The 22,830-nt window shown below is 60.1% G+C and overlaps 1 protein-coding gene across 6 annotated transcripts in view; it reads left to right on the forward strand.

Moving 5' to 3' along the window:
• Window positions 1-22,612, forward strand: part of EXD3 (exonuclease 3'-5' domain containing 3) — a 214,009-nt gene extending 191,397 nt beyond the window's left edge. For all 6 annotated transcript variants that reach the window (XM_048325162.1, XM_048325158.1, XM_048325161.1 and 3 more), the window contains 2 exons: window positions 15,124-15,217; window positions 22,066-22,612. In XM_048325162.1, the coding sequence (XP_048181119.1) occupies window positions 15,124-15,217; window positions 22,066-22,382 (411 nt within the window). In that variant the 3' untranslated portion in view covers window positions 22,383-22,612. The remainder of the gene's footprint in view (window positions 1-15,123; window positions 15,218-22,065) is intronic.
• Window positions 22,613-22,830: the final 218 nt, after the last annotated feature.

Below are 22,830 nucleotides of genomic sequence, written 5' to 3' on the forward strand. Positions count from 1 at the left end.
TTTGAAACCAGCCCAGAATCACACTGGGACAGAGCCTGCATTATTGTGTCTTTGCTTCCCTGTGAATTCCAGTTCTCTGACATGTTTAGATCAAACCTGATGACCCAAATCTGACTGCAGCAACTGAGAGGGGAAATGACCCTCCAAAAAGAGCAGCCCAAAGAGCCCCCGCATGTGCTCCGGGCCACCCCGGGCCACTGCACCCATGCACAGAGGAGCAGCCAGGCAGCACCAAAGTGATTCACCAGCTTTAATTCAATTACTTCGCAAAGCAGCGCGAGGCCAACAGCACCTCCAAGGACCCACAGCAGCGGGATGGCTCTGCAGGCTCAGGAAGCTGTCACTGACAGCCTGTGGGAAACACTGGGGCCAATAAACCTGTGAGCCATACAAACCCACCTGCCTGTCTGCACCGGGACCCGCCGATGGAGCTGGGGGAGCACAGGGGAACCCCAGTGCTGGGAGTGGGCCAGCAGCAAGTTGGGGGACCTGGAAAAGCCTCCCAGCCCTTTGGGGCAGGAAGGCTGTGGAGTCAGGGAGGAAGCTGCCTCCAGAGCTGACTGGAGGTGGAGGTAGGCATGGGAGGAAACAATAGAGAGGAGGGAAAAGGACTCATCCCTCCTTCCTCCTGCTTCCCCCGATAGAAGCATGGACCTAGTTGAGGTTCCGAGGCAACGTGTGAATCTGGAATTTGTGGGGTTTTGCAGGGATGTGTTCCCCCCCCAGGTGTCGGGCTCCTCAGGCATTCAGCATCTGCTGTGCCCTTGGGCACCTCTCAAGCCCACTGCCCCAAGCTGTCAAGGGTATCCAGCCAAAAATGGGGCAGAGCAGGTATCGTTAATGTGAAAAAACCAGAAAACCCTTTTCACTTCAAGACCTCTCCTCTGGCCCTTTCTTTATCTCAGCATTGAGCAGCTGCGATGCCCGAGACAGGCAGAGAGTCCCGGTCCCGGGTGATGCCTGTCCCATCCCTGCTGCTGCCATGTTCCCAGGGAGGCCAGAGCTGCTGTGCTCAGTGCTCATCTGGCCGTGCTGGGTGCTGAGCTGGGCTCAGCTGTTGTGCAGACGGCTTTTTCCATGGCCCAGTGATGCTTTCCCGGTCTCGCTTCCCACCTTCAGGGTAGCCTGAAGGGGAGTGGGAGTTTCAGATGTTGCAAAGCCTGACCTGCTTTGGTCAGTGGTGGGAGAAAAACCAGCCTGAGCCCTGCAAACTGCCCAGGGGGAGCCTGGGGGAGCTGATGAGGGTCTGCCAGCCTGGGGACAGCTGAGACAGTGTGCCCTGGTGGGGAAGGGCACACCCCAGGGCAGGGAGTCCCCTTGCAGCCCCACCTTCAACCCCCCACCCTGCAAGGGGGGACAGGCTGGGGGGACCCCAGGCACCCCGGGGCCTGGAAGAAGGATCCCTCACCCTGGGGAGGGTTCTCCTGCCCCACCCCAGTGGCCTGTGCCCGGCTTGCCCCCACCCCCAGAGCCCCTTCCATCCCCTTGCACCCGCTGGGCTGGGGCATGTGGGGGTGGAAGGGGCTCTGGGGGTGGGCTGGCCCCGGAGCCCCTGCTCAGTGCCGTGGGGTTGGGTTTTCCCCACTCCTGGGAACCAAGCGTCGGCTTTTGTTGGCAAACAGAGCGTGGCTTTCATGTGAAAAGGTTAGTACAGTATGTGAGCTCCTTGGGAAGGCACAATGGAGTCTGATTCTCACACCCCGGGACTGCGAGGTGATGGCAGCACGGGAGAAGGGTATTTCACACCTTCGCCTTGGGAACCTTTTCCCTTCTCAGATGGAGTCCCCCGCCTTGCCAAGCGCAGGGAGGAGGAGGAGGGCGGTGCACCGCCTTTGTCCCCTCTTCCCTCGCACCCCGATCCCATTCCGCTGGCACTTGCATCCTCGCAGCCAGCGGAAGAGCCTGGGAAACAGTCGGACAATAATTCAGGATCTGGCTCCCTGTCACCGGCTCGTGGTGTCACAGTGTCCCCAGCTGTGGGTGCACAGGGAGGCTGTGGGTCGTGGTTCCCGGTGGGGATGGGTCTCTGGGGGGCCACACGGATGAGCCCCCTTGGTGTGTGTGCTGCCCGGGGGGTGGGTACCCTCAGTCCGTGTCCCCAAGGCTGTCACCTCCCTTGCCGCCTGGCAGCTGTGTCTGTGCTGGGACTGGGGCTCTCGGTGCCACCTGGGGCACCCCCAGTGGATCAGGATTCAGGAGCAGATATGTCCCACAAAGCCTGGACAGTGCAGCCCAGGTGCTGCACAGGGACGATGTAAAGACCCTGCTGCCTGCCTCACTTTTCCTAGAAAAGTCAAGATTTCTTCCTAAGTCCAGCCTCCCACCCCATCCCACTGCAGTGAAGGAGGAGGACAAACCCTGAGCATGTGGCACCTGGGGACAGCCCTGCATGTGGCTATGACCCCCTCCAGGGCTGTCAGCCACCCACAGTCACATGCCAGCGGGGGGACCAGATACAGGTTGGTGTTGCCATTTTCTTAGGGGTGAGAGCATCCAGTGAGGGCAGACACAGCACCAGGGTGAGGGTTCCCAGGGGTGATGGCCAGCACAGTGACAGGAACCCCGGCCCTGGAGCCTCAAGGGGCCAGGATGAAGCTTGCCCAGGAGCTGCTGCTGCTGCTGCTTGTCTGACTGGGGGGGTAGAGCTGGATTAAACCCGTGGTTGCTGTAAGTATTGAGGGAGTTCAATTCAGACTGCCCATGCAGGAGCTGGAATGTCCTCAGAGCAGGAGAGACCAGTTCTGCCAAATTCCACCCCATGGGATGCCAAATTACAAGTGTCATTGCTTGGGCTGTCACTCCGCTCCAAGTCTTTCAGGACAGACACCTTCCCACTGCTTACTGATCCCAGAAGTGGCACATTTCTGGAGTAATCCTTTCCTGGGTGACCTGGTTCTGATGCTGAGGTTGCCCATGGGAAACCAGCAGCTCCCCAGTCCCCAGCCCTGCCCGTCCTTGGTGTGCTGCTCCCGCTGGGCTGTGCTCAGGTGGGACAAGGGATGCTGCAGTAGTTCAGTGCCACTGTGTCACCTCCACGAGGCTGAGTCAGTCACCAGAGCATCAGGGGTAGGATATTTTGGCATCTGGTCTGTGCCTACTAGAAACAGGGTGCTGAGGAATTGCTGCAATTAATGGCCAAAGTCAGTGTTTAATAATGTGGAGAGCTGTGCCTGCTGGCTGTCATCAGACCCACTCTGGGCATGCGGGGGATGTGAGGAGATCTCCAAGCTGCTGTGCCCCAGACTGTTCCTTACAGGGCTCCTCACTCCTGGAACTGCCTGGCTTCACTGCTCAGCTCTTTTCTGCTATTTTCTTTTTCTTTCATTCTTTAAAATAGCAAGATGACAATTCCAGCCTCAGTAGATTTTCTGGCAGCATGACTCAAAGGAGACGCTGTCTCCTGCCCCTGCAGGCTGTGTGCCCTGGGCTGCTGCCCCAGCAGGAACGGGGACCCCAGCTCCCACGGTGGGGAGTGCACAAGTGCCAGGGGTGGCACTGCCTGTGACGGACCTGTCTGCATGTCCCCTTCTCCAGCTGCTCCAGCCTGGATGCATCCTCCAGAGTGGGAGGCAGCAGTGGGCCCATGCTGGCGTGGAGGGCTTGGAGAGGAGCAGGTTGTCCACTCTGGCGTGTGGGTTCACACCATCCCCACGTTCAAGGAGCATCTTGCTGGGTCAACCTGCGCCAGCCCACTCACACCGGAGGGGATGGTTTCCAGCTGAGATGGCCTGGGCCTGAGAAGCAGACATTTCCCCACTCAAGTGTGCTGAAATGTTTAATTAGAGTTTAACAGCAACCTGGGAAAAAGATGTCTATTTCTGGGCTGCGTTTTGTTGTGGGGCCGCGGGCTCCGTGCGCGGAGCCAGGGGAGACCTGCGGCACAAAGGGCCCTTTATGAGCCTTTCTCCGCCTCGCCCCGACCCTGAACTTTCCCATCAGCTGCTGGCGCAGTGCCCTCACGGTGCCCGGGAGGGAGCCGGGGATGGGAGCGCGGCTCTTCCTCTGTGCTTCGGGTGGTGCTGCAGGAGAGGGGACACCGGGAGGTGTGTGCAGGAGAGGACATCCCTCTGTGCGTGGATGCTGGGATGAGCCCGGGATGCCCTGCCAGGCGGGCGGTGCACTGGCCCCGCACGTGGCAGGACGCTGGGGTTCAGCAGGATGGGACCTGGGGTCACAGCGGTGCTGGGAGGGTCCCTCACCCAGGTCTTTCTGAAGGTGCTGCTCACATTGATCACAGATTTCATTTCACAGACCCCAGCAGGATTCAGACCTCAGTCCCATTCCTCCGCCCTCACAGTGGGAAAGGAGGGGAAGATGCTCAGCCCTACCCAGCTGGTGGAGGCAGCAAGGTGGCAGGACAGGATCCTCAGCCCACTCCATCACCCCCTGGGCACTGGGAGGGCCCTGGGGAGCACAGCCACCATCCCGAGGAAGCTGGGGAGGAATGTGAGGAATGAAGCACACACATTTCTTCCCCAACTTCACCCCCACAAATTGCCCATCAGCTTTTTCCACTCACAGGTATTTTTTTCTGCAGGGTAAAATTACAATTCTGCCACCACTCAGCTGCCCACGTCCTGTCCGTCAGGGAAAGGCCAAACCCAGGTGTGGCAGGGTCAGATCACTCCTGTCATCTGCCCCAGCTTTGCCTCCCCCACTCGGCCATTGAAACAATAGACAGCAGCTCCCCTGGGCCCAGCAAGAGCCTAAAAAAAAGGCCACATTTGTACATTATTGCCCCTTTTTACCTTTTCTCTGTGTGTGACACAGGCCTGTGATGCTGTAGATCCCGCCCTGCCCCCCCCCTGCTGTGGTGAGGAGCTGTGGAGGGGTTGGGCCCCCATCACACCACGGTGACCCCACGTGTCACCAACACGCTGGGGTCACGTTAACACATCTGGGAGGTGTCAGGCTGGGAACGTGGGCAATAAGTGACTGAGGTTTCCTGGGGTTTGTCCTTGCTCTGGCAGCAGCAGCTCTTCCCCTGCTCCCAGGGTTTTCCTCTCGCTGGTCCCAGCTAGCAGCCAGTGTGGCTTCTCTCTGAGACTGCTTTGGGGAGCCTTTTGGAGAAGTTGTGTGTGAAGAGCTGGTTTTTTCCCTCAGGATGAGATGCAGGTGGTTGATCTCAAAGGAGGTGCTGGTCCCTGTGAGCCCCTCTGTGCTGGGAATGCTGCCTGAGCCCAGCTGTGCAGTGTCGTGCTCTGCTCACGGTGGGAAGAGCTGCACCCTCAGGGTGCATTGAGGCATTGCCTCGGACAAGGACAGCCTTCCCAAGGTGCTTGGCACCAGCCTGGTCCTCACCAAAATCCCTGCTTTGCCCACCCTTGCCCTACCAAAGGTTTCTCAGTAAATTTTGGGCAGCACGTGGCCCATGGACCTTCACTCGTGGCGTGTCCTACAGCCACACGCAGCCAGCTTCCACCCCAGAGCTGACCAGCATAAGTCCCACCCCACGAGGAGAAGGGGGAAGGATGCTGCCAGCATGAATTGGGAATGTGCTCCTGGGTGTTACAGTTGCTCCCTGCTGGATTCATTCCCTCCTGCTCTGGCTGTGCAGGCAGTGTGGCAAGGGCTGATGTGACACTTTTGCTCAGGCACTGGCAGGTGATGCCATGGAGCCGCTGTGGGGACATCCTGCTCCTCCTCCAGGCGTGGGTGACAGGGATGAGCTGCAGCAGGGACCATCCCACTGCCTGGGACGGCTGAAGGTGTCCCTGCCCATGGCAGGGGGACTGGACTAGATGACCTTTGAAGGTGCATTCTGCAGCCCTTTGGGTTGAGCTCAGCCTGGGCATCATCCCATCCTGAGGCTGAGCTCAGTTTGAGGATCAGCCCATCCCAGGGGTGAGCTTAGTTTGGAGATGAGCCCATCCTGGAGTAAACCCTGCCTGGAAGTGAGCCCAGGCTGGGGGCTAATCTCAAAATGTGGGTTAATCCCGGGCAAAACTGTTCTAATCCCATTTTCAGGTCTAATCTCAAAGCAGTGTCTGATCCCAGCCTGGGTGGTGAGCCCAGCTGAGTTAAACCGGGGAGCTGAGCCCAGTTTGGGCACTAAACTCAGCCCAGCCCAGCCCAGCCCAGCCCAGCCCGGGTGTTGAGCCCCGCCAGCCCGAGCTGCCGTTCCCGGCTGTCCATCCCTGGGGGTGGGTGCCAGCCCAGCCCAGCCCGGCCCAGCCCGGCCCGGCCCAGCCCGGCCCAGCAGGATTAGGGGTCCCCACGCCGGGAAGGGGCACCGTGCCCTGGGCAGCGCAGCCGCATAATGCCCGGCTTGTTTGTGCTGGGAGCCTCCCGCCCCTCCTCCAGCGTTCCCAGCCTTTTCTACCTTATGTGTAGGAACTGGTTTTTCTTCCTGGGCCATTGTTTCCGCTGGATTGGGTAGATTGCTCCAGGCCTCGCTCAGATTTCCTTTCTCACGCTTTTTTTTTTTTTTTTTTAATATTCCCGTTTTCTGCCGCAGCTCCTACTCACCCCCCCCCCCCCCCCCCCCAGTTAAAGCAGCAGGCGCTGCTCACCGGGGTGGGGGGCTCAGCTCCTCCCAGCTGTGCCCCCTTGCTCACTGCCATTGCCCAGGACCAGGGGCTGGGCTCCAAACCGAGTTCCCACACCGGGAACCAGCTTTGCAGTCTCTGCCCTGGCCAACCTGCAGCTACACACGAGCTGCTCAGGCTGGGGCGGCTCAGGTTTCCATTTTCCTGCAGCTCTGGCCGCTAAATGAGGTTTATTTGCTTTAACAAATGAAAAGTGATGGGGCTGGTGCAGCCCCGCAGCCTCAGCACGGGCTCCCACCTGGCGTGGCCCCAGGCCCTGAGCATCCCACTCCCCTGGCACAGAACTAAAGTCCAGCTTGAGAGGGACTCCAGCACTTGGCTGCTGACCCAGGTGGCGGCCTGGTGAGAGTGTGACAGGGCTGCTCTGCAGCTCCAAGGGCTACCTGTGATGTGTTCCTGGCCTCAGAGCGGCTGGAGACAAGGGGACCTTGTCCCCAGCTCCTTCCCTCCTGCCACAGCGCACCAGGAGCCAGGCAGGATGTCCCAGTGCCTCGGGCGATGCTGTCCTGTACCCGGAGGTCTGGCACGGGGATAGGGAAGGGCAGGTAGTGCTCCGATGGTATCTGGCTCCAGCTGGGGAAGGCAGTGTGTCCCCCGGGGGCCTCTGCATAGCAGACTTGGGTTCCCAGATAAAAATAGAAGCTGAAACATGAGCCCAACTTCCCCGGTTCTGCCTCTGCCCGCACACCCTCACCCCACTCAGCTGCAGTGCTGGCCTGGGGAACCAGCCCGGGGCAGCCCCAGGCCTCCCCAGGGAAGGCAGAGGAGAGGGCAGCAGGATGCTCAGGGACCAGATGGCCATGGAGGAGCAGAGCCGGGCAGCCACGTGGCCCAGGGTGGCCCTGGCCACTTGTACAGGGCTGAAAACTGCTCTGGGGAAAAGCAGAGAGCTGAGGGCACAGCTCAGCACAGGGCAGGGGGACAAGCCCTGACATACATTACACAGCTGGTCCCAGGACCTCAACCAGAGGGAGGACAGCTGCCAGGGAAAGCCAGAAGGAGCAGGAATAAGGGTGGCTGTTGCTTAATACACAGTAAAGATGATTTCCTGCAGCTTGTCCAGCCCCGGGAGCAGAGGACAGAGCCCCCAGTGTGGCTGCGTGTCCAGGGCAAGGTGCAGCAGGGAAGAGGCTTCATGTGCTGCCCTGGGGATTCCTGGGGCCTGGCTCAGGCAGGAACCCAGCTCACAGCACGGCCCTCGGGGCAGAAAGAGCAGCGCTGGTGCCTGACTGTCAGTGACCTGAGCACGGGGATCTGAGAGAGAGAGGGGGAGTGGGGGAAAAGCTTCATCCCTTTGCAGCTTCCAGGGCTCTGACCCTCAAGGGTAGAAAATGTATCTCCATGACCTTTTCCATTTCTGGTGCCAAAACATGATGCTCCTGAAGGTCTGCGGTTGCTTGGTAGCCAGATTTCCACCTGCATTTTAGTTTTGGGATGAAAGCCTTTGGGAGCTGGCAGAATGTGGACCCTCACTCTGTTTCCAGAGCTGGGTGATTCCAGAGCTTGACTTGGGGTTTTTTTCCAGCCCTGAGGTTCATCGGCCTCTGGCATCCTCTGACCAAGAGCTGGATAAAACTCAGTAGCTTGATAAAGAGGAGCAGCAATGAGCTGCATTGCAGGGAGCTGGGCAAATTAACCCTTCTCCTGCTGTGGCACAGGCTCTGGAGCAGACTGGAGCAGGAGATGGGTGTCCTGGAGCTGCAGGGCACAGGTTTGCACCCCCGGAGGGGCTCAGCCTCACCCCAGTGTTGGATATAAAGCGTATTTACAAGGCAGGAAGGTGCTGGCACGGGGCTGGAGGAGCAGAGGCCCCGCAGTCAGGAGGGTGGGAAGGGACAGCTCACACCCTGGCCCCAGCAGCTGCTGGCACGGAGCTCACCCTAAAGCCAAGTCTTCAGGGATGCTGCGTAACCTCGTTAGGAGGCAGTTATTACTGGCTTTCTGTGTTATTAAACTTGCTGTGAGCCTGTCCCAGAGCAGCAGCCGTGTGCTGGGTGCTGTATAAACAGGGCTGGCGGCTACGGTGAAGGTTGGGTCAAGGGTGCTGTGGCAGCTTCAGCTTTTTGGGGCTCTCAGCCCAGCTGGGAGGGAAGATGAGCAAGTGAGACTTGAGGTGGCTGAGAGGCAGCTGGAGGGACCCGAGGGGGGATGTGTGCGGTGGGAGGCGGGTTGAGCATAATTTTTTTCCTCTGGGAAATTCAGCTTTGCATGTGGGTTTAGGTGTAGTGTCGGGTGAGATTCTCATCACTGCAAAGGCCTTGAGGTGCTGAAAAGGGCTTTCGTTGTCACGGGCTACCCCCGGCAGCGACGGCAGCGGGATGGGGTTTGTGGTTGGGGACGGCAGCGTCTTCTCAAGGGAGCGCGAGTGCAGCGGGGGAGAAAAGAGCAAAGATCACAGGGCCTGCTCCCGTCCCTGCTGCACGCCGAGCCCATTCCCACAGCCTCCACGCCTCATCCAGGGATGTGCCTGTGCTTCCTCCCCTCTCTTCCCATCCCTGCCCTTCACCCCAGCCCACAAGTTACATCTTTGCTCAGCGCAGCTGCAAACTGGGAGGTGAAAATGCAGAAGAAGCAGCCCTGACAAGAAGCCAGTGGGAGCTGGGGTGACCTGAAAGGGAGCCAGCAGCAGCTGGGCTGCACCGACAAGGAAGTGGTGGGAGCTGGGGTGTCCCAAGGAGGAGCCAGCAGGAGCTGGGGTACCCATGGAACTCTGTCACCCTGACTCCCACTATCTCCCCAGTCAGAGGAGCTCCGCTAATCTGCCCGTTTGAGCCGTGGCTGATGCTCCCAGACAAGTAAGGCCCTTGTAGCTGTCAGGTGAGCCTTTCCCAGAGCTTATGCAAATGATACTAATTAAAGGCATTCTTATCTGTTCGATTTCCCACACCTTTTGCCTCGAGGGGGATAGAAAACTTCATGTTTTAACTCCATATTTCGTGGCTGTCGGAAGGACTGCCTAGGGAAAGTGTTGGGAAATGCAGCAGGTCACTCCTGATGAGAAGAATTGGCTTATGCAAGTGTTGAAACACTTTATTATGCATGAGAAACCTTCCAGAAACGGATGACTAATAGCAAAGCGGGAGCAGAGAAAGCAGTGGGAACGCAGTACCAGGCTGGCATGGGATCCATGTCATCTTACCAGCTTAGCAGGGTTGGGCTAGGTCAGCACTTGCCTAAGAGACCTCTCAGAGTACCTGGCTGGCAGTGAGGGAAGTGATGTTAATGATTCAATAAACAGAGCCCTTCCCTCTTTTTGAACCAAATGGGCCCTGGTGCCAGGATCCCACTGGCAGCCCTGTGTTTCCACTGGCAGCATGTCACTGAGCTCAGATGGCCATAAAACCCCTGCTGCTGCTGGGTGTGCAGGCAGGTTGGGTGCAGGATGCCCAGGCTGCATTTCCATGTGGGAGCATCACAGCCCAACTCCCAGCCCTGGCAGGCAGGGCTGCCCTGGTGCTGTGGCCACTCAGGGCTGTTGTGGGCACCGAGAGCCTTTGGTCCCTGAAGAACCAGGTTGACACATCCAGCATCTCTCTGCTGCTGGGGGGTTTGCTGGTACCCAAAGACAGACACGGGACCATTGCAACAGAGCAGGAGCAGCAATGATTCTTTATGATTCCCCTTTATGATTCCCAGGGACTGGTGATCAGATCAGCGAGGAAAGCTCTTGGCATAAAGGGGAAGGGAAACAGCCCAGCCAGCTGCTCTCTGAAAATCCCCTTGAAGAGATGGCTGTCCCCAGCACTGTACCCAGAGGTGGCCTTTGCACCCACAGGGTGTGGAGATCTCCAGTGGGCTGAATTGCTGAGTTTCTGCTCTTTGTGCAAGGACCTCGAAGGCGCTGCACGGCAGAGCATTGCTGGAGGAAGAGGAGAGTGTCTGAAGGTCAAAGCTGTGGGTGCAGCTGAAGTCACTTGGGAAAAATGTGAGAAAATAGACACGTGGGCAGATGAGCATGGTCAGCTCCTGACCTCTGCTTCATATCTGCTGGGCTGTTACCTGGTTCTCCTTCACTGCCCTTCCCACCATCTCCCACCTTTCTGGGCACTCTGCTTTGGGCTGTAGGCAGGAGGTGTGCGGAGGCAGATCCGTAACCCCTGGGCTTGGAGGCAATAGAGGGCAGCCTGTGCTGAGCCCGGGCATCCTGCAAGCTGGGGAGGTTTCAAGTCTCAATAAATCCCTGAAAGAAACTCTTGGATACTCAAGGGCTGTGCTTTCACAACCAAAGTGAGAGTTGCAACCTCCATCCGGAGGAGTGGCCCTTTCACCAGATGATATCCATCTTGGAGAGAGGGAGAAAGAGGAGAGGGTAGGCGGTGAGTAGGAAAGGAGATATCGCTGCAGGTGGCTGTTGAGCAGTCCTGTGATACAGCGAGCAGAAGACGCCCAAGGAATTGTCCTGACATGAGCTGCCCTGAATTGCCCCAAAGAGTTCACACCGGGCACTGTTGTCCTTCACAGCAGGTCTGATACACTGAGGATTTCCCAAGCCAGGAGCTCTCCAGGCAGAGAGCTGTGTCTCACTGGAAAAAGCCCTGCCAAGGAGATCCCTCGGTGACAGTGACATTGACCTGTGACCTGTGTCAGCAGAGCAGGTGGAAGGAGCCCTGAGGCCCAGAGGCCGTTTCAGGGGTGGCTCCTCTGGGCAGAGGTCAGCATCACCGAGGTGACTCAATGCACTTTGGAGATGCAGCTTTTAGAGATATCAAAGGAAGGAGCAAAACTGACTCCAGTGCTGTCTGAACTGCTCATCTCCCACGTGTTTTGGGCACCAGCCTATGTCCACCTGAGCTCGTGCCACCAGCTTTAGCCAAGCTCACACTGGCTCCTGCAGCCTTTTTGGAGTCACCGAAGGTTTGGCTCCTGTTCTCTGCTGAACTTGGGTTTTCTTTCAGCCTCTCAACTCCATGGGTGGAGGCACAGAAAGAGGATGGGATGCTGAGATGGCCCTGGAGCTCCAGGCTCAAGCATCCAGTCCCTCAAGTCCTGGGAGGTTCCTGCGTCACTGCTGCTGAAATCCCGACCCGGGAGGGCTGGGAGAGGCAGGGATCATCCTAAACAAAAACAAGGCGCCGGCTGGGCTGCCAGCATTGCAAAAGGACCTTTCACCTGCCTCGTCCTCCTCGGTGGCACAGGCAGGGAGAGCCTCAGTGAGGCGGGCTCAGGCTGCTGGGGCTGGGGGCAAGCACCTCGCTGGGCTCAGCGACCACAGATCCGCGCCAGTGACATCACCACAGTCCCAGTCCAGTGACATCACTCCTCCTAATCCCCGTGTCACACCCTTGGTGGTGACAGCACAGAGCTGCAGTGTCCCCACGGATGCTGGCCTGAGGTCCTGGGGCAGGAGCACACGGGTGTGGGGGTGACAGTGCCAGGATGCACAGACAGGCACGGGGAGAGGCGACAGCAGTGAGGGACTGCAGTGGGGACCGCGGCTTCATCTGAGACGCGCCGCACCTGCTCCTCGTCCTTGCCAGGGACGTGGCAGCGGAGCCCGGGGAGGCAGGGCAGGTGTCGCAGCCGTGTCCCCCGGCCCAGGGAGCCTGAGTTCCGCTGCAGCCGAGGGGACGGGAGCAGGGACACGCTGCTGCGCGGCGCTCACGGCGCGGGGCACCCGGCTGGGCCCGGCCGCGCTGATTCACACGGGGAGCCGGGGGCCGGGCTGCCGTGGGAAAGCGCGCCCGCCAGGGCTCCCGAGCGCCGGGATTGCTTCAGCGGGGGTGCAGCCAAGATCCATTTCACAGAGGGCAGAGCAGATCTCGGCTGGGATTTACCAGTGACTAAGCATGTGCTGGCACGGGCTGCCCCAGCGTGAGAAAGGCAGGGCTGCTCCTCCTCCGAGGTGTGCCCGCTGCTGCCCTGCGACCCACGGCCTGGGGGACATGGGGCATCCCACTGCTTCAGGGGTGTTGAGCACCCGACCAGCGCAGGGACATCAGGCACCCTGCTGTGCCACCGCGGCACCGGTGCCAGCAGACTGGGTGGCACTCAGAAGCCTGTGGGGGCTGCACCTCCCCAGTCCCCTGCTCCCAAGCTGGACTCAGCCCTTTCCTCACCCCTGTGGCCAGGCAGGACAGCATGAGTAGAGCCCACTCAGCCAGCACATCATCCCCAGGGCAGGACTGGGGCGTGGGCAGAAGCTGCCACCCCCACCCTGAGCCTGACACAGGGGCTGGGGGACCCCAAGATGTTGCAGAGAGGCCAAACCCTTCTCTGTCAGGCCATGGCCGCTGCTTGCAGCAGTTGCACCCTAGGCAGTGTTCCAAAGTGCCACCATCTCCTGCTGATTCACCTCATGAAGATTTTTGGGGGCCACAACTAATCCTGCCATGACGGATCTGTAGAAACCAAACTTTCTTGAGAAGGAACAGCCATCTCTTCTCCAGCAGAGAGGTTCCCCACTTCCCTACCTATAAACAAAAGATCCACACAAAAAAACTGCTCCACATCCCCAGGTAGTAACAAGGAGGCACAGAAGGCTGTGGGGAGCCCTGTCCCTGGGCAGGAGCCAAGCATCAAGCCTGAGGCCACCACTGGTCCCTGCAAAGCAGCTGAGCAGCCCCACCTGTGGAGGTGGCAGCCTTCTCCGCTCACTTCATCTCCCTTGGCTCATTTTGGCAAGGCATTAAAAAAAATTAATTGCAATTTTTTATTACAGCTAATTGGCGCTGCTGCTAAGTGGCTTATCTGGCTCCTGAGCTCGTCCTCTGTTTTTGGGAAGCTGCAGGTGGTGAAGGCCCAGAGGCTGGGGGGTGGCGTGGGGCTTGGAGCCTCTTTGGCAGCACCTGGCAGCCCCAGAGAGCAGGGAATGCCAGGATACTCCTGGGCTGCTGGGCATCCCTGCCCAGGGAGTGAACTGCCCCTGGTTCACAACAGTCATGAATTTTAGAGAAGCAGAGAAATTCGTGTAAGGTCACCCTGTGCACCCAAACGGGACAAGGAGCCCGTGCCTGGCGCGCTGGCAGTGCTGCTCCAGAACCTGGTGGGCTCCAAGCTGCCAGGGCTGGGCATCCTGGGGATTTGATGTGTGACAGAGGGCAGAGGAGCCCCTGCATGTCCATGCCAGCAGGGAGGGAAAGGGAGGAGGGTGCCCTTGGGCCCTGCTGCATCCTCCTGGCCGGCAGTTTGATGGACAGCTGGTTTGGGAGCTTCCTGGAAACCTCCAGCTCTCCAGTGCTGTCACCGCGCCCGAGGTGCCATCCCCCACCCCTCCAGGCTCGGTGTCCCTCTCCAGCATGCAGCCCATTCTCACCATCATGGGGAGTGGGACCAGCACATCCCCAGCAAGTGAAGCAGGGGCTTCTGTGTCATTTGGGTGCTTCCAAGATCACCCCTTGTCCATCTCTATCTGTCCGTGCTGCTGCTCTGCAGGGCTGGAGCAGCGGGGCCGCGGGGAGCAGAGCCCAGGTGTCCTTTCTGGCCCAAAGGATGAGGAGTGTGTGATGGTTTTGTGGAGGCTGCCAGTGGGAATCACCTTCTGCTGCAAGGCAGAGCCCGGACACAGTGGCAAGCTCGTTTCCAAACAAATCACCCTGCCCCGTTCCTCCTGCAGGCAGCTGTGTGGGAGCAGGGCCGTCGCTGCCCCGTGCCATGAAGCCGGCACCGCTCCAGCCCCAAACCAGCAGAGCGGCCGCCAGCCCACAGCAGGGCCTGGCTGGGAGCTGGAAAAACCTTCCTGGTTTCAACAGGCTCTGGAGCAAAGCCCCTGGCAGGGAACTGACTTGTTCTGGTTGGTGAAGTTGCTCACCTCTCTCCCGCCTTGCCTTGGGTGCAGCATGCTGGGAATGCTCTGCCAGCAGAAAACAGACCCTAAAAACAAACAGCTGACAAAAGGTGTTGTGGCACATCCCTGCAACCAGCTCCCAGCCCAGGAGGGAGGGGAGAGGAGAGGGAAGGTGTCAGGGAGCCGGCTGCGATGCTCCCGGGGAGCTTTAGTGCCGCTCACTCTGGGCGAGTGCCTTTGGCTGCCAGCTGCACCCTGTGCTTGGCCCCGGGGACCAGCCCTGGGTGCTCCTCAGCACTGGGACTTGGGGAGCTCCTTGGGGTCCAGCACCCGGCACATGCAGGCACTCAGAGACCTGTCTGGGTACATTTTGGCAGACAAGGTGGGGTAGAAAGTGCAACTCAGTGTTCACAGTGCTGCAGCAGAGCCAAGCCAAGCAGAGCCAGCTGAGAGCCCTGAGTGTTTTGGGGTCCACAGCCATCCTCCCCAGCCTCTGTCAGACAAGAGAGAACAAATCTTGAAGCCACAGCCCAGACTTTGGGTGTCTGCTTGATGCTCTAAGGCAGCCTCAGATGCTGGTGTTTTCTGGCTGGGCAGTCAGGTGGGCAGTGCCCGCAGCCTGGCTGGAGACGTGGCTGAGCAGAGGGAGCACCTCTGGAGGGGTTCTTGTGGCTGTGCCCATCCCTGCTCGGTGGGACAGGCCTTGCCCTGGTTTCCCGTGCTGTGGGGCACATGGTGGGAGCTGTCAAGCCTGTGCCGGAGTGCCCAGTGTGGGTTTGTGCTCTGGGCAGGCAGGAGGTGCCCGGGGAGTGCAGTGCCCATCTCACTGACCTCCCCGCTCTCTTCTCTCAGGTGTGCAACTGCAACAAGTACCTGAAGGTGTCACGGGAGAGGATGAGGCAGCTGGTGGAGGGCAGCAGACGAGCGTCAGGGGAGCACAGTGCAGGTGAGTGGGTGGGTGCCCAGGGCTGGGCATGATCCCCTTCCTGTGCCCTTCCCTGGCACTGCTCTGGGCAGAGCGGGACCATCCCCTGGGCCTGGGGGCTTCTCAGAGGGGGATCGGGGTGCCCTGCCACCACCCTGCCACGGGGTGCAGACCCACAGAGCTCTTTCAAGTTCGGTTTATGTCTCTCCCCTGGCTGCCCTGTCCTGCCCTGCAAGGCACAGGGTCGTGCATGGGATTGCCCGGCCCAGGGGGTTGGTGGCATGCCAACAGTAGCTCAAGTGACAGCCTGGGGCCATCATCCGCCTGAACGTGAAAACTCAGCTGGGGTGGTGAAATGCCTCGTGGCTGGGGCTGCTCACAGTGCCTTCCTCGCCTGCCCAGTGCCTTCCTCGCCTGCCCAGTGTCTTCCTCGCTTGCCCAGTGCCTCCTGAATTAGGTCAGGCTGCAGGGCAGTGAGTCAGTGCCGCCTGCCCAGCCAGGCTCCAGCGGGCTCGGGGGAGGGAAGGCTCCTCCGTGCCGTGCTCCGAGCTGCACTGACCTGATGCCTGAGATGACCCACACGCACTCCTTCCCACAGGAGGCACATTGTGGTGGCGAACGACACCCATCACAGGCACTCTGGAATGGGAACGTGCCCCCGTCTCTGCTCCAGCCCAGCCCGGGCTCTGCCCCCAGCCCTTGGTGCATCACTGCCCCGACTGCTGACAGCAGGAGCAGAGGGAAGTGGCGGCTGCCGGGCGCTCCTGGCCGGCTGTGGCTTTGCTGGGAGCTGCACGTGTGGCTCTGGGGATGAGGAACGTGGTGGGGCGGCTTTTCCCATGGTGCCGGCAGCCTGGGAGTGCTGTGCTGCCCCAGAGGCCGGGACATCCTCCCCAGCGCTTTCTCTGGTGAGGGCACTCTCTGCGTGTGTACCCAGCGACCAGCCGGGCCAGTTCAGCCAGTTTCAGAGTATGGGAAATAGAAATGCTGTGGTCTGTGTTCAGAGAGAGCCGATTCCCCTTCCCCCCTTCGGGATGAGGTTGATGGAGCTGGGAGGGTCTCACGCAGCGCTGGGGCTCCTCCACACAGACTCTGTAGGGACCACCTTGATCTACCCTTTACACCCAACCTGCAGCACCCCATGTCCCATCGGGCCATGCAGGCTCTTGTCAGGTCCCCCATGTCCCTGGGGGGAGGGACAGGTGGGACCCCTGCGCTGGCCATGTCAGGGAGCATCCTCCAGTGGGGAACATCCTCTGCCCTGGAGCAGCCAGGTGCAGCGACCATAGGTGCCACAGCATCCCCAGAGGGTTGGTGGAGACGTGAAATAGAAGCTGTGATTCCTGGGCAGGTGGGCACAGCAGGTTCCTACTGGCACCCACCAAAGTGAAAACCCCTGGGGACTTGCCAGTAGGGTCCCCTGTGACACAGGGCTCTGGTCATCCTGGGGGTTCCATTTCTATTGGGATTTTGCTAGGAGCTGCAGCGATCGCAAGCATTAGTGTGAGCTTGACTAGGTTGTCCCCAAAATGTCCCACTTTGGGTCAAATTTCGGGGAAGAGAAACAGGACGGGTGTGCTGACAATGTCCTGCCATCACTTGGTGGGGACAGTGGTGGCAGTGGGACAGGCTGGGCAGCCACAGAAGTGGGTCCATAAGGAAAACTTCATCTATCCCTGCTTTCCTTTACATTTTCCTGCTGAAGGGGTTGGTGGGAGGACCTGCTCTGCCCTTGCCATGGCCCAACACACGGCATGGGGTGTTCAGCAACCACAGCCCCTCACCAGGACTGTCCCTGTCCAGTGACTCCAGCCCAGGCCATGTCATCTCTGTCATGCCCCTGTGCGTGGCCCAGATCACGGCCAGGTGCTGCTGCTTGGCAAGAAAATGCCTTTTCACTGCTGCTCCTGCTTCCAGGCAAGGAGGGAGCCTCCTCCCACGGGGGCCTCACCTCTCCAGGGAGGAGCGGGTGGATGCTGGGGCGGATGGGTGATGGGGACAGATCCTTCAGGATCACCCCTCAGCACAAGTCTCCATCTGCCTCAGGCACTCTCAAGTCCGGGGCTCCAGCTGCAGCCAGCCATGGCCAGTGCTGCTCCGTTTGGCTCCTGGATTTTTACAGCAGGGCTTCCAAGTGACGAAAGGCCAATTATTCATCCTGTAATAGCTCACTCTTGCTTGGACCTAGGGCTTTCACAGGTTTTAGGGAACATATTCCTTGACACAGCCACATTTTCCCTGCATGAGGGCTTTGACAAAAGTGCTGCAAATAGTTTCAAGCCCAGACAGCTTTGCCCTGTGATGCCTTTTTCCCAGTGGGATGCTCTGAGCAGCTCAGGTGCCTGGAGCAGGCTGGGGCTGGGGCTGGGGCAGAGAGAGGGGCAGGGCTGTGGGTCACCATGGGCCACAGGCAAGTCCTTGCTGGAGGCAGTGACAGATTGCAGCTCCCGAGTGCCCCGGGGGAATGGGCTGCGTCACAGGCTCTCGTCTGGCCGGGGGAACTCTTGCTTAGTCAGTGCAGTAAAACCAGCTGGCAGGGGGCCCCAGAGCTCGGTGGGTGCTCTGCCAGATGAAATCTGGTCTCTGGGAAAGGCGAGGATGTAGCACATTCCAGCGGGTTGGGAGTTGCCAAACAGAGGAGGCGAATTTAATTGTAAAATCCCCCCTCACCATCTCAAATGTGCTGCAAAAGATGAAAACAACGGATCCTGCGGCCCTTGGGTCTGTGGCGCTGATCAGGCACGGTGGAGCCCCCAGTCCCACGCTGGTGGGCACCCTCCCTGAGGAGCTGCCAGCACTGCCTCTCGGGACACAAGCACAGGGGAAGTCCTGGATGGGCGCAGGGGTGGCTGGAGGAGCAGCCGGGGTGTCCCTGCACTGGGTGGCAGGATGGCCCCGGGCAGCTCGGGCACCCACCTTGCGCCTGCCAGCCTGAGCAGTGACTTGGGGTTTCTTTCCCTTCTCAGCCCTCGGCTCCCCCCCGAGCCTGGGGAAAAGCCGCGAGGGGCGGCTCAGGGCTGCAGGAGGAAGAGCTGCAGACCACGCTGTGGGGAAGGCTGGACGGTGGCTCCAAGCTGGGGTGGCAGCAGGACAGTCCCTGCTCTGCAGCCACCACACTGGGGCAGCTGAGGGCATGGGCTGGCAGGGCTCTCTTCACAGCGGCACGGGGAGATGAGAGCAGCTGGAGCTGCCTCTTGCTTGAGCTCATCCTCCCTCCTCCACCCTGGGAACATCTTAAGATCATGGCTAGGCTGCTGCAGCCCAGGTTGCACAATCCCGGGTCCTTTGTCCTTTCCTTATCTGCCTTATAGAGGAGGAAAAGATAACCAGGCATCTTCAGTGCCCTGCAATCAGCACGTTTCTCAGGCTCGTAACTCCTCTTATCAGGCTGATCTCTCACCGCGGCCGAGGTTTCCCATGCACCTTTGTACTCCAAGAATGCTCCCAGGTCTGTGTTCAGCCTTGTGCAAAGGCTGGACAAAGCCGTGAGCTTTCTCCCAGACCCCAGCCCTGGCTGTGGCCGTGGCGATGGCTCTGGCTGTGCCGGGGGCACGGCTCGGGGCTGGCACGGGGCTCGGCGCTGGCACGGGGCTGCGGACCCGCAGCCTCTCCAGAGGCAGCAGGAGCTGCCGGGTCCTTGCCTGAGCCAGCCGCGACAGGCGCCCATCTCCTCGCCCCAAGGCCCTGGCTCGGACTGGGCTGACACAGAGGGATCTGGGCTGGAAGCAGAGCCCGTGGGGCAGGATTTTGGGCAGAAGAACCTGGCTCCCCTGGGAAGTTGTTGGCTACCACGCTGACACTGAAACCCTGGGGTGCCCAGGGTTAACGCAGTGGGGACTGGTTGTTCCCAGCCAAATCAGGGCTGTGTGGGCTCCGAAAGGGGAATGGGCACGGGTTCAAAGGAGGTGTGCCCAGGTCCTGCTCTGTCCCAGTTTCCCAAGCCCTGCTGTGTCCCCCTGTCCTGCCATGGAAGTCCCAGTGCTGTCCCAGTAACGCTGACCCAGCACTGCAGCTGACAGAATAGGCTGGAGGGACTACAGGTCACCAGTGTAACCATCACGGTGGCCTTTCAGTGTGACCCCCACTAGGAGCCCCTCTGTGTGGGGGAATGTGCATCCCCCTGCCCACAGCAGACAGCCCCTGTCCTGTCTCGTGTCCACCCCACTGGGCTCAGCGCTGTGTCCATGAGCAGGACCTCGCAGTGGGGCACATGGAGCTGCAGCTCCTGTCTCGTCCCTACCTTTGGACAAGTCCCTTTGCCCCCACAGCCTCCCCATGGCAATAGTTCAGGGTTTATGTGGGGCTGCCAGTGATCCCAGTGTCCCAGATGCTGCCATGCCCCCCCAGGTGAAGGGACTGTTGGTCCCTTGGACTGCACAGAGCCCTGCAGTGCCCAGGGCGTGGGATGGGCCTCTGGTGTGGTCCTGCTCAGCTCAGGGAAGAACCTGACACAGAAATAAGCAGAATGAGGGTCCTGCAGCACCCCCTCTCCCCTGGATGTGGCAGCATTTGCTGATGGTGAGACGTGTCACAGTGGGGACAGCAGCAGTTCATGCTGTTCCCGTGGGATTAATTCCCACAGGCGAGCAGGGGTGGGCAGGGGCTGGCGGTGTGAGTGGGCAGCACGTGCGAGGCCAGGAGGAGATGGCTCTTGTGCTGAGCACTGCCCAGTTGGGGACAGTGCCGGGGGACAATTGTTGCTGCCCATGGAGCTCTGCAGCACTGACATGGGGGTGCTCAGCCCCAGGGGGCTGGGGGCTGCAGGGCTCAGCCCCTCACCCAGGCTCTGTCATCCCCAGGGTGACCCAGCCAAGCGGGGGAGAGGTGAGTGAGAGGCGAAGGGGTTTTTATTTTCAAGATGTTTTATAATGGGATTATTAGTTCCCAAGAAGTGTTTCGAATCGATTTGGGAAGGAATCGCTTCCCTTTCTCCTCCGCAGGGCTGCGGTGGGAATCCAGCCTTTGGTGTGAACCTCACAGAGCTCTGGAAGCCACAGATCTGACAAGCTCCTGGCACGCTGGAAGGGCTCCCCACAGCCCCCTGCACCCTACACATGCCTTTTGCTCCATCTCTGGTGTGACTCCGGGGTGTGCAGCATCCAGGCAAACTGGGCTGCAGTCCCAAGGGAGCCGTGCCTCTACTGGGGAGGCCTCTGCCTGTCTGAAAGGGGAGAAAAAAAACCTCCTTCAAACCCCCCCCTTTCCCCAGGAAACCCCTGTTTTTCAGGGGGACCCAGCCCTTCCCCACTCAGTTTTCCTGCATGCCCGGCTGGCATCCTGTGCCTGGCACCTGGTGGCCCTTTCACCGTGTTGGTGAGGGGAGTGCAGGCATCTTCAAAAGCCCTGGGAAGAATTTGGTGGGAGGGGGAGAAGGGGTTTTACAAGCTCCCATTCAGAAATGGTCACTTTGAAGTGATGTAGCATTTTCAACCCTTTGAAGAGCCACAATTAGGAGGGGGCTGGTGCAAGCAAAGGCAAAACTACGGGGTGACCATCACGGCCTTTCTCTCCCCAGGCTTTTAAGGGATGAACTTTCCCTCCCTGCCTGCCTTTTTCCCACGAGCCCAGGGGGGTGGGATTGGGGTGTTTGGGGGAGCTGGAGGTTTCCCACCCCCCCCGTGCAGGGAAGGAGGGGTCTGCCTTTGGCTTTGCCCACCAGCAGCAGGACAGCAGAGGGAGCGTGTTGGGAGAGAGCAAATTGCTCAGGATCCCTGCAGACACACAGAATGCCAGTGTCCTGTCAGTGTCCTGGTGCCGTGTTCTGGCCACGGAATTTTTAGGTTCCATGATGGGGAAAGCTGTTGGCCATGGGTGCTGGGTGCTGGCAGTGGCATTTCCATTGTATCGGATCTACAGGTCTCACCCAAGGTCGATGTCCCTCCCCTCAGGGTCTGGTGCTCCAGAGCAGGGAGGCCTGCAAATCCCCCCCAAGAACATCTCCAGTGACAGCCACGACCCTGAGCACGGCTGTTTGTGTGCTGGGAACTGGGGGTGACTGTGCCCCGCCAGCTCGGGCTGGTCATCTTCCCTGGGGAGGTGTGGAAGGTCTTGGGGGGTCTGGGGAGCCCTCGTGAACCAGGGGCTGGTGTGAGCTGAGCATTCCACGCTTCCCCCGGGCTGTGGCTCTTCCTGCTCATGCGATGGGCAGACCCTGCTGCTCAGCTGGGGGGTGATCCTGCCGCAACAGGGCGGCTCTGCCACGATGGGGTGGCCATTTCAGGGCTGACCCCAGCCGTGTGTTCCCCCACGATAATCCCCAGCATGTCCCAGCTCCTGACGGCGCTGGGATGCAGGGAAGGGTCAGCCGGGAGGGCTGGTGTCCCTCTTGGTCCCAGATGGCTCCTGATAGGGTCCCTGTGATCCTGAAAAGGGTGGGATGGACACCCAGAAGTGCCGCTGGAGCGAAGCAGGATGCCTTTTGTTGTCTTAATTGGTGCCTGGGCAGGACAGACACCCCCCCCCCCCCCCCCCCCCCCGCCAAAGCGGAGTCATCCCGCAGCAATAACCGCAGCCTGTTCCCGGCTGCCAGGCTCCCTGATGGATGGGAGGCAGCTCAGCCCTTCCGCTGCCCGGATCCGGAGTCCTGCCGTGCCCTCAACGGGTGCCGAAACTGCCGGGTCGGGGCACTCGGTGTGCGATGGCAGCGATGCCCCGGCCCGGAGTGCCACGCTTAGGGCAGGCAGCTGCTGGATGCTGGTGACAACCCCCTTCTGCCAAACTCACGGGGATGCTCCTCCCTGCGAGGCGGGGCAGAGCCTGGACCCTGCAGGGGTGACAGGCCCCTCACGAGGGTCGCTGACTGGCTGAGCACAGATCCCGTTCATCGCACCAGTGACTGATGGTGTGTCTGCTGTCTCCTCTCTCCACAGGCTGCCCGGGGAGCCAGAGCTGCGGTGTCACCGTGCCAGCCTGTGACACAGCCCAGCCTGGCTGCGCCCCGCACGGCGAGCGGGCGGAGGGGGCGGAGCAGAGCGGGGCAGCCGCGGGGTTGGCAGGGGACACGGTCCTGCAGGTCGCTGCCATCCCCCCCGGGGTGCTGGACAGAGCCGAGCTCACCGACTTCTTCTGCTGCACCCGCTGTGGGAAGGTGTTTTGGGAAGGGTCCCATTTTGGACGCGTCGTCTCCCAGTTTCAGGATGTTCTTGTGGCCTCTGGGGACACACAGAGCGTCTATGAGCTGAGCTGAGCTGAGCTGAGCTGAGCTGAAGCACAGGGGTTCCACAGGGGAACGGGGACTGCCTGGGGAACCTCAGCAGATTTTGGGCCTTGGGCTTCCAGAGAGAGGCTGGAAGTGGGGAGGGGGGAGCTCTCATTTTGGGATCCACCACAGAGAACACTGTCACAGGTGCACCAGTGGTTTGCAACAGCCCAAAAATACGTGGCCTCCATGAGATCATTAAAGCAGAGGTGGCTAAAGAATGGACTCTTTGCTTTATTTCCCTCTGCCCCTCTCCAAGCCATGCATGGCGAGACGGTGGCAGAGGTCTGTTAACCAAAACCACCACCCCAGCAGTGCCGACCCCACAACATCCACTCGCCCCAGTGCCTCCTGATCTATGGCCAGGCTCACACCACTCCATCCTGAGCTGAGGAGCATCTGCAAAACTCCTCCTCTAATCTGGTTTACTGCCAGG

Source organism: Corvus hawaiiensis, chromosome 21 (assembly GCF_020740725.1).
Source record: "Corvus hawaiiensis isolate bCorHaw1 chromosome 21, bCorHaw1.pri.cur, whole genome shotgun sequence".
In the NCBI taxonomy this organism is placed as follows: domain Eukaryota; kingdom Metazoa; phylum Chordata; class Aves; order Passeriformes; family Corvidae; genus Corvus; species Corvus hawaiiensis.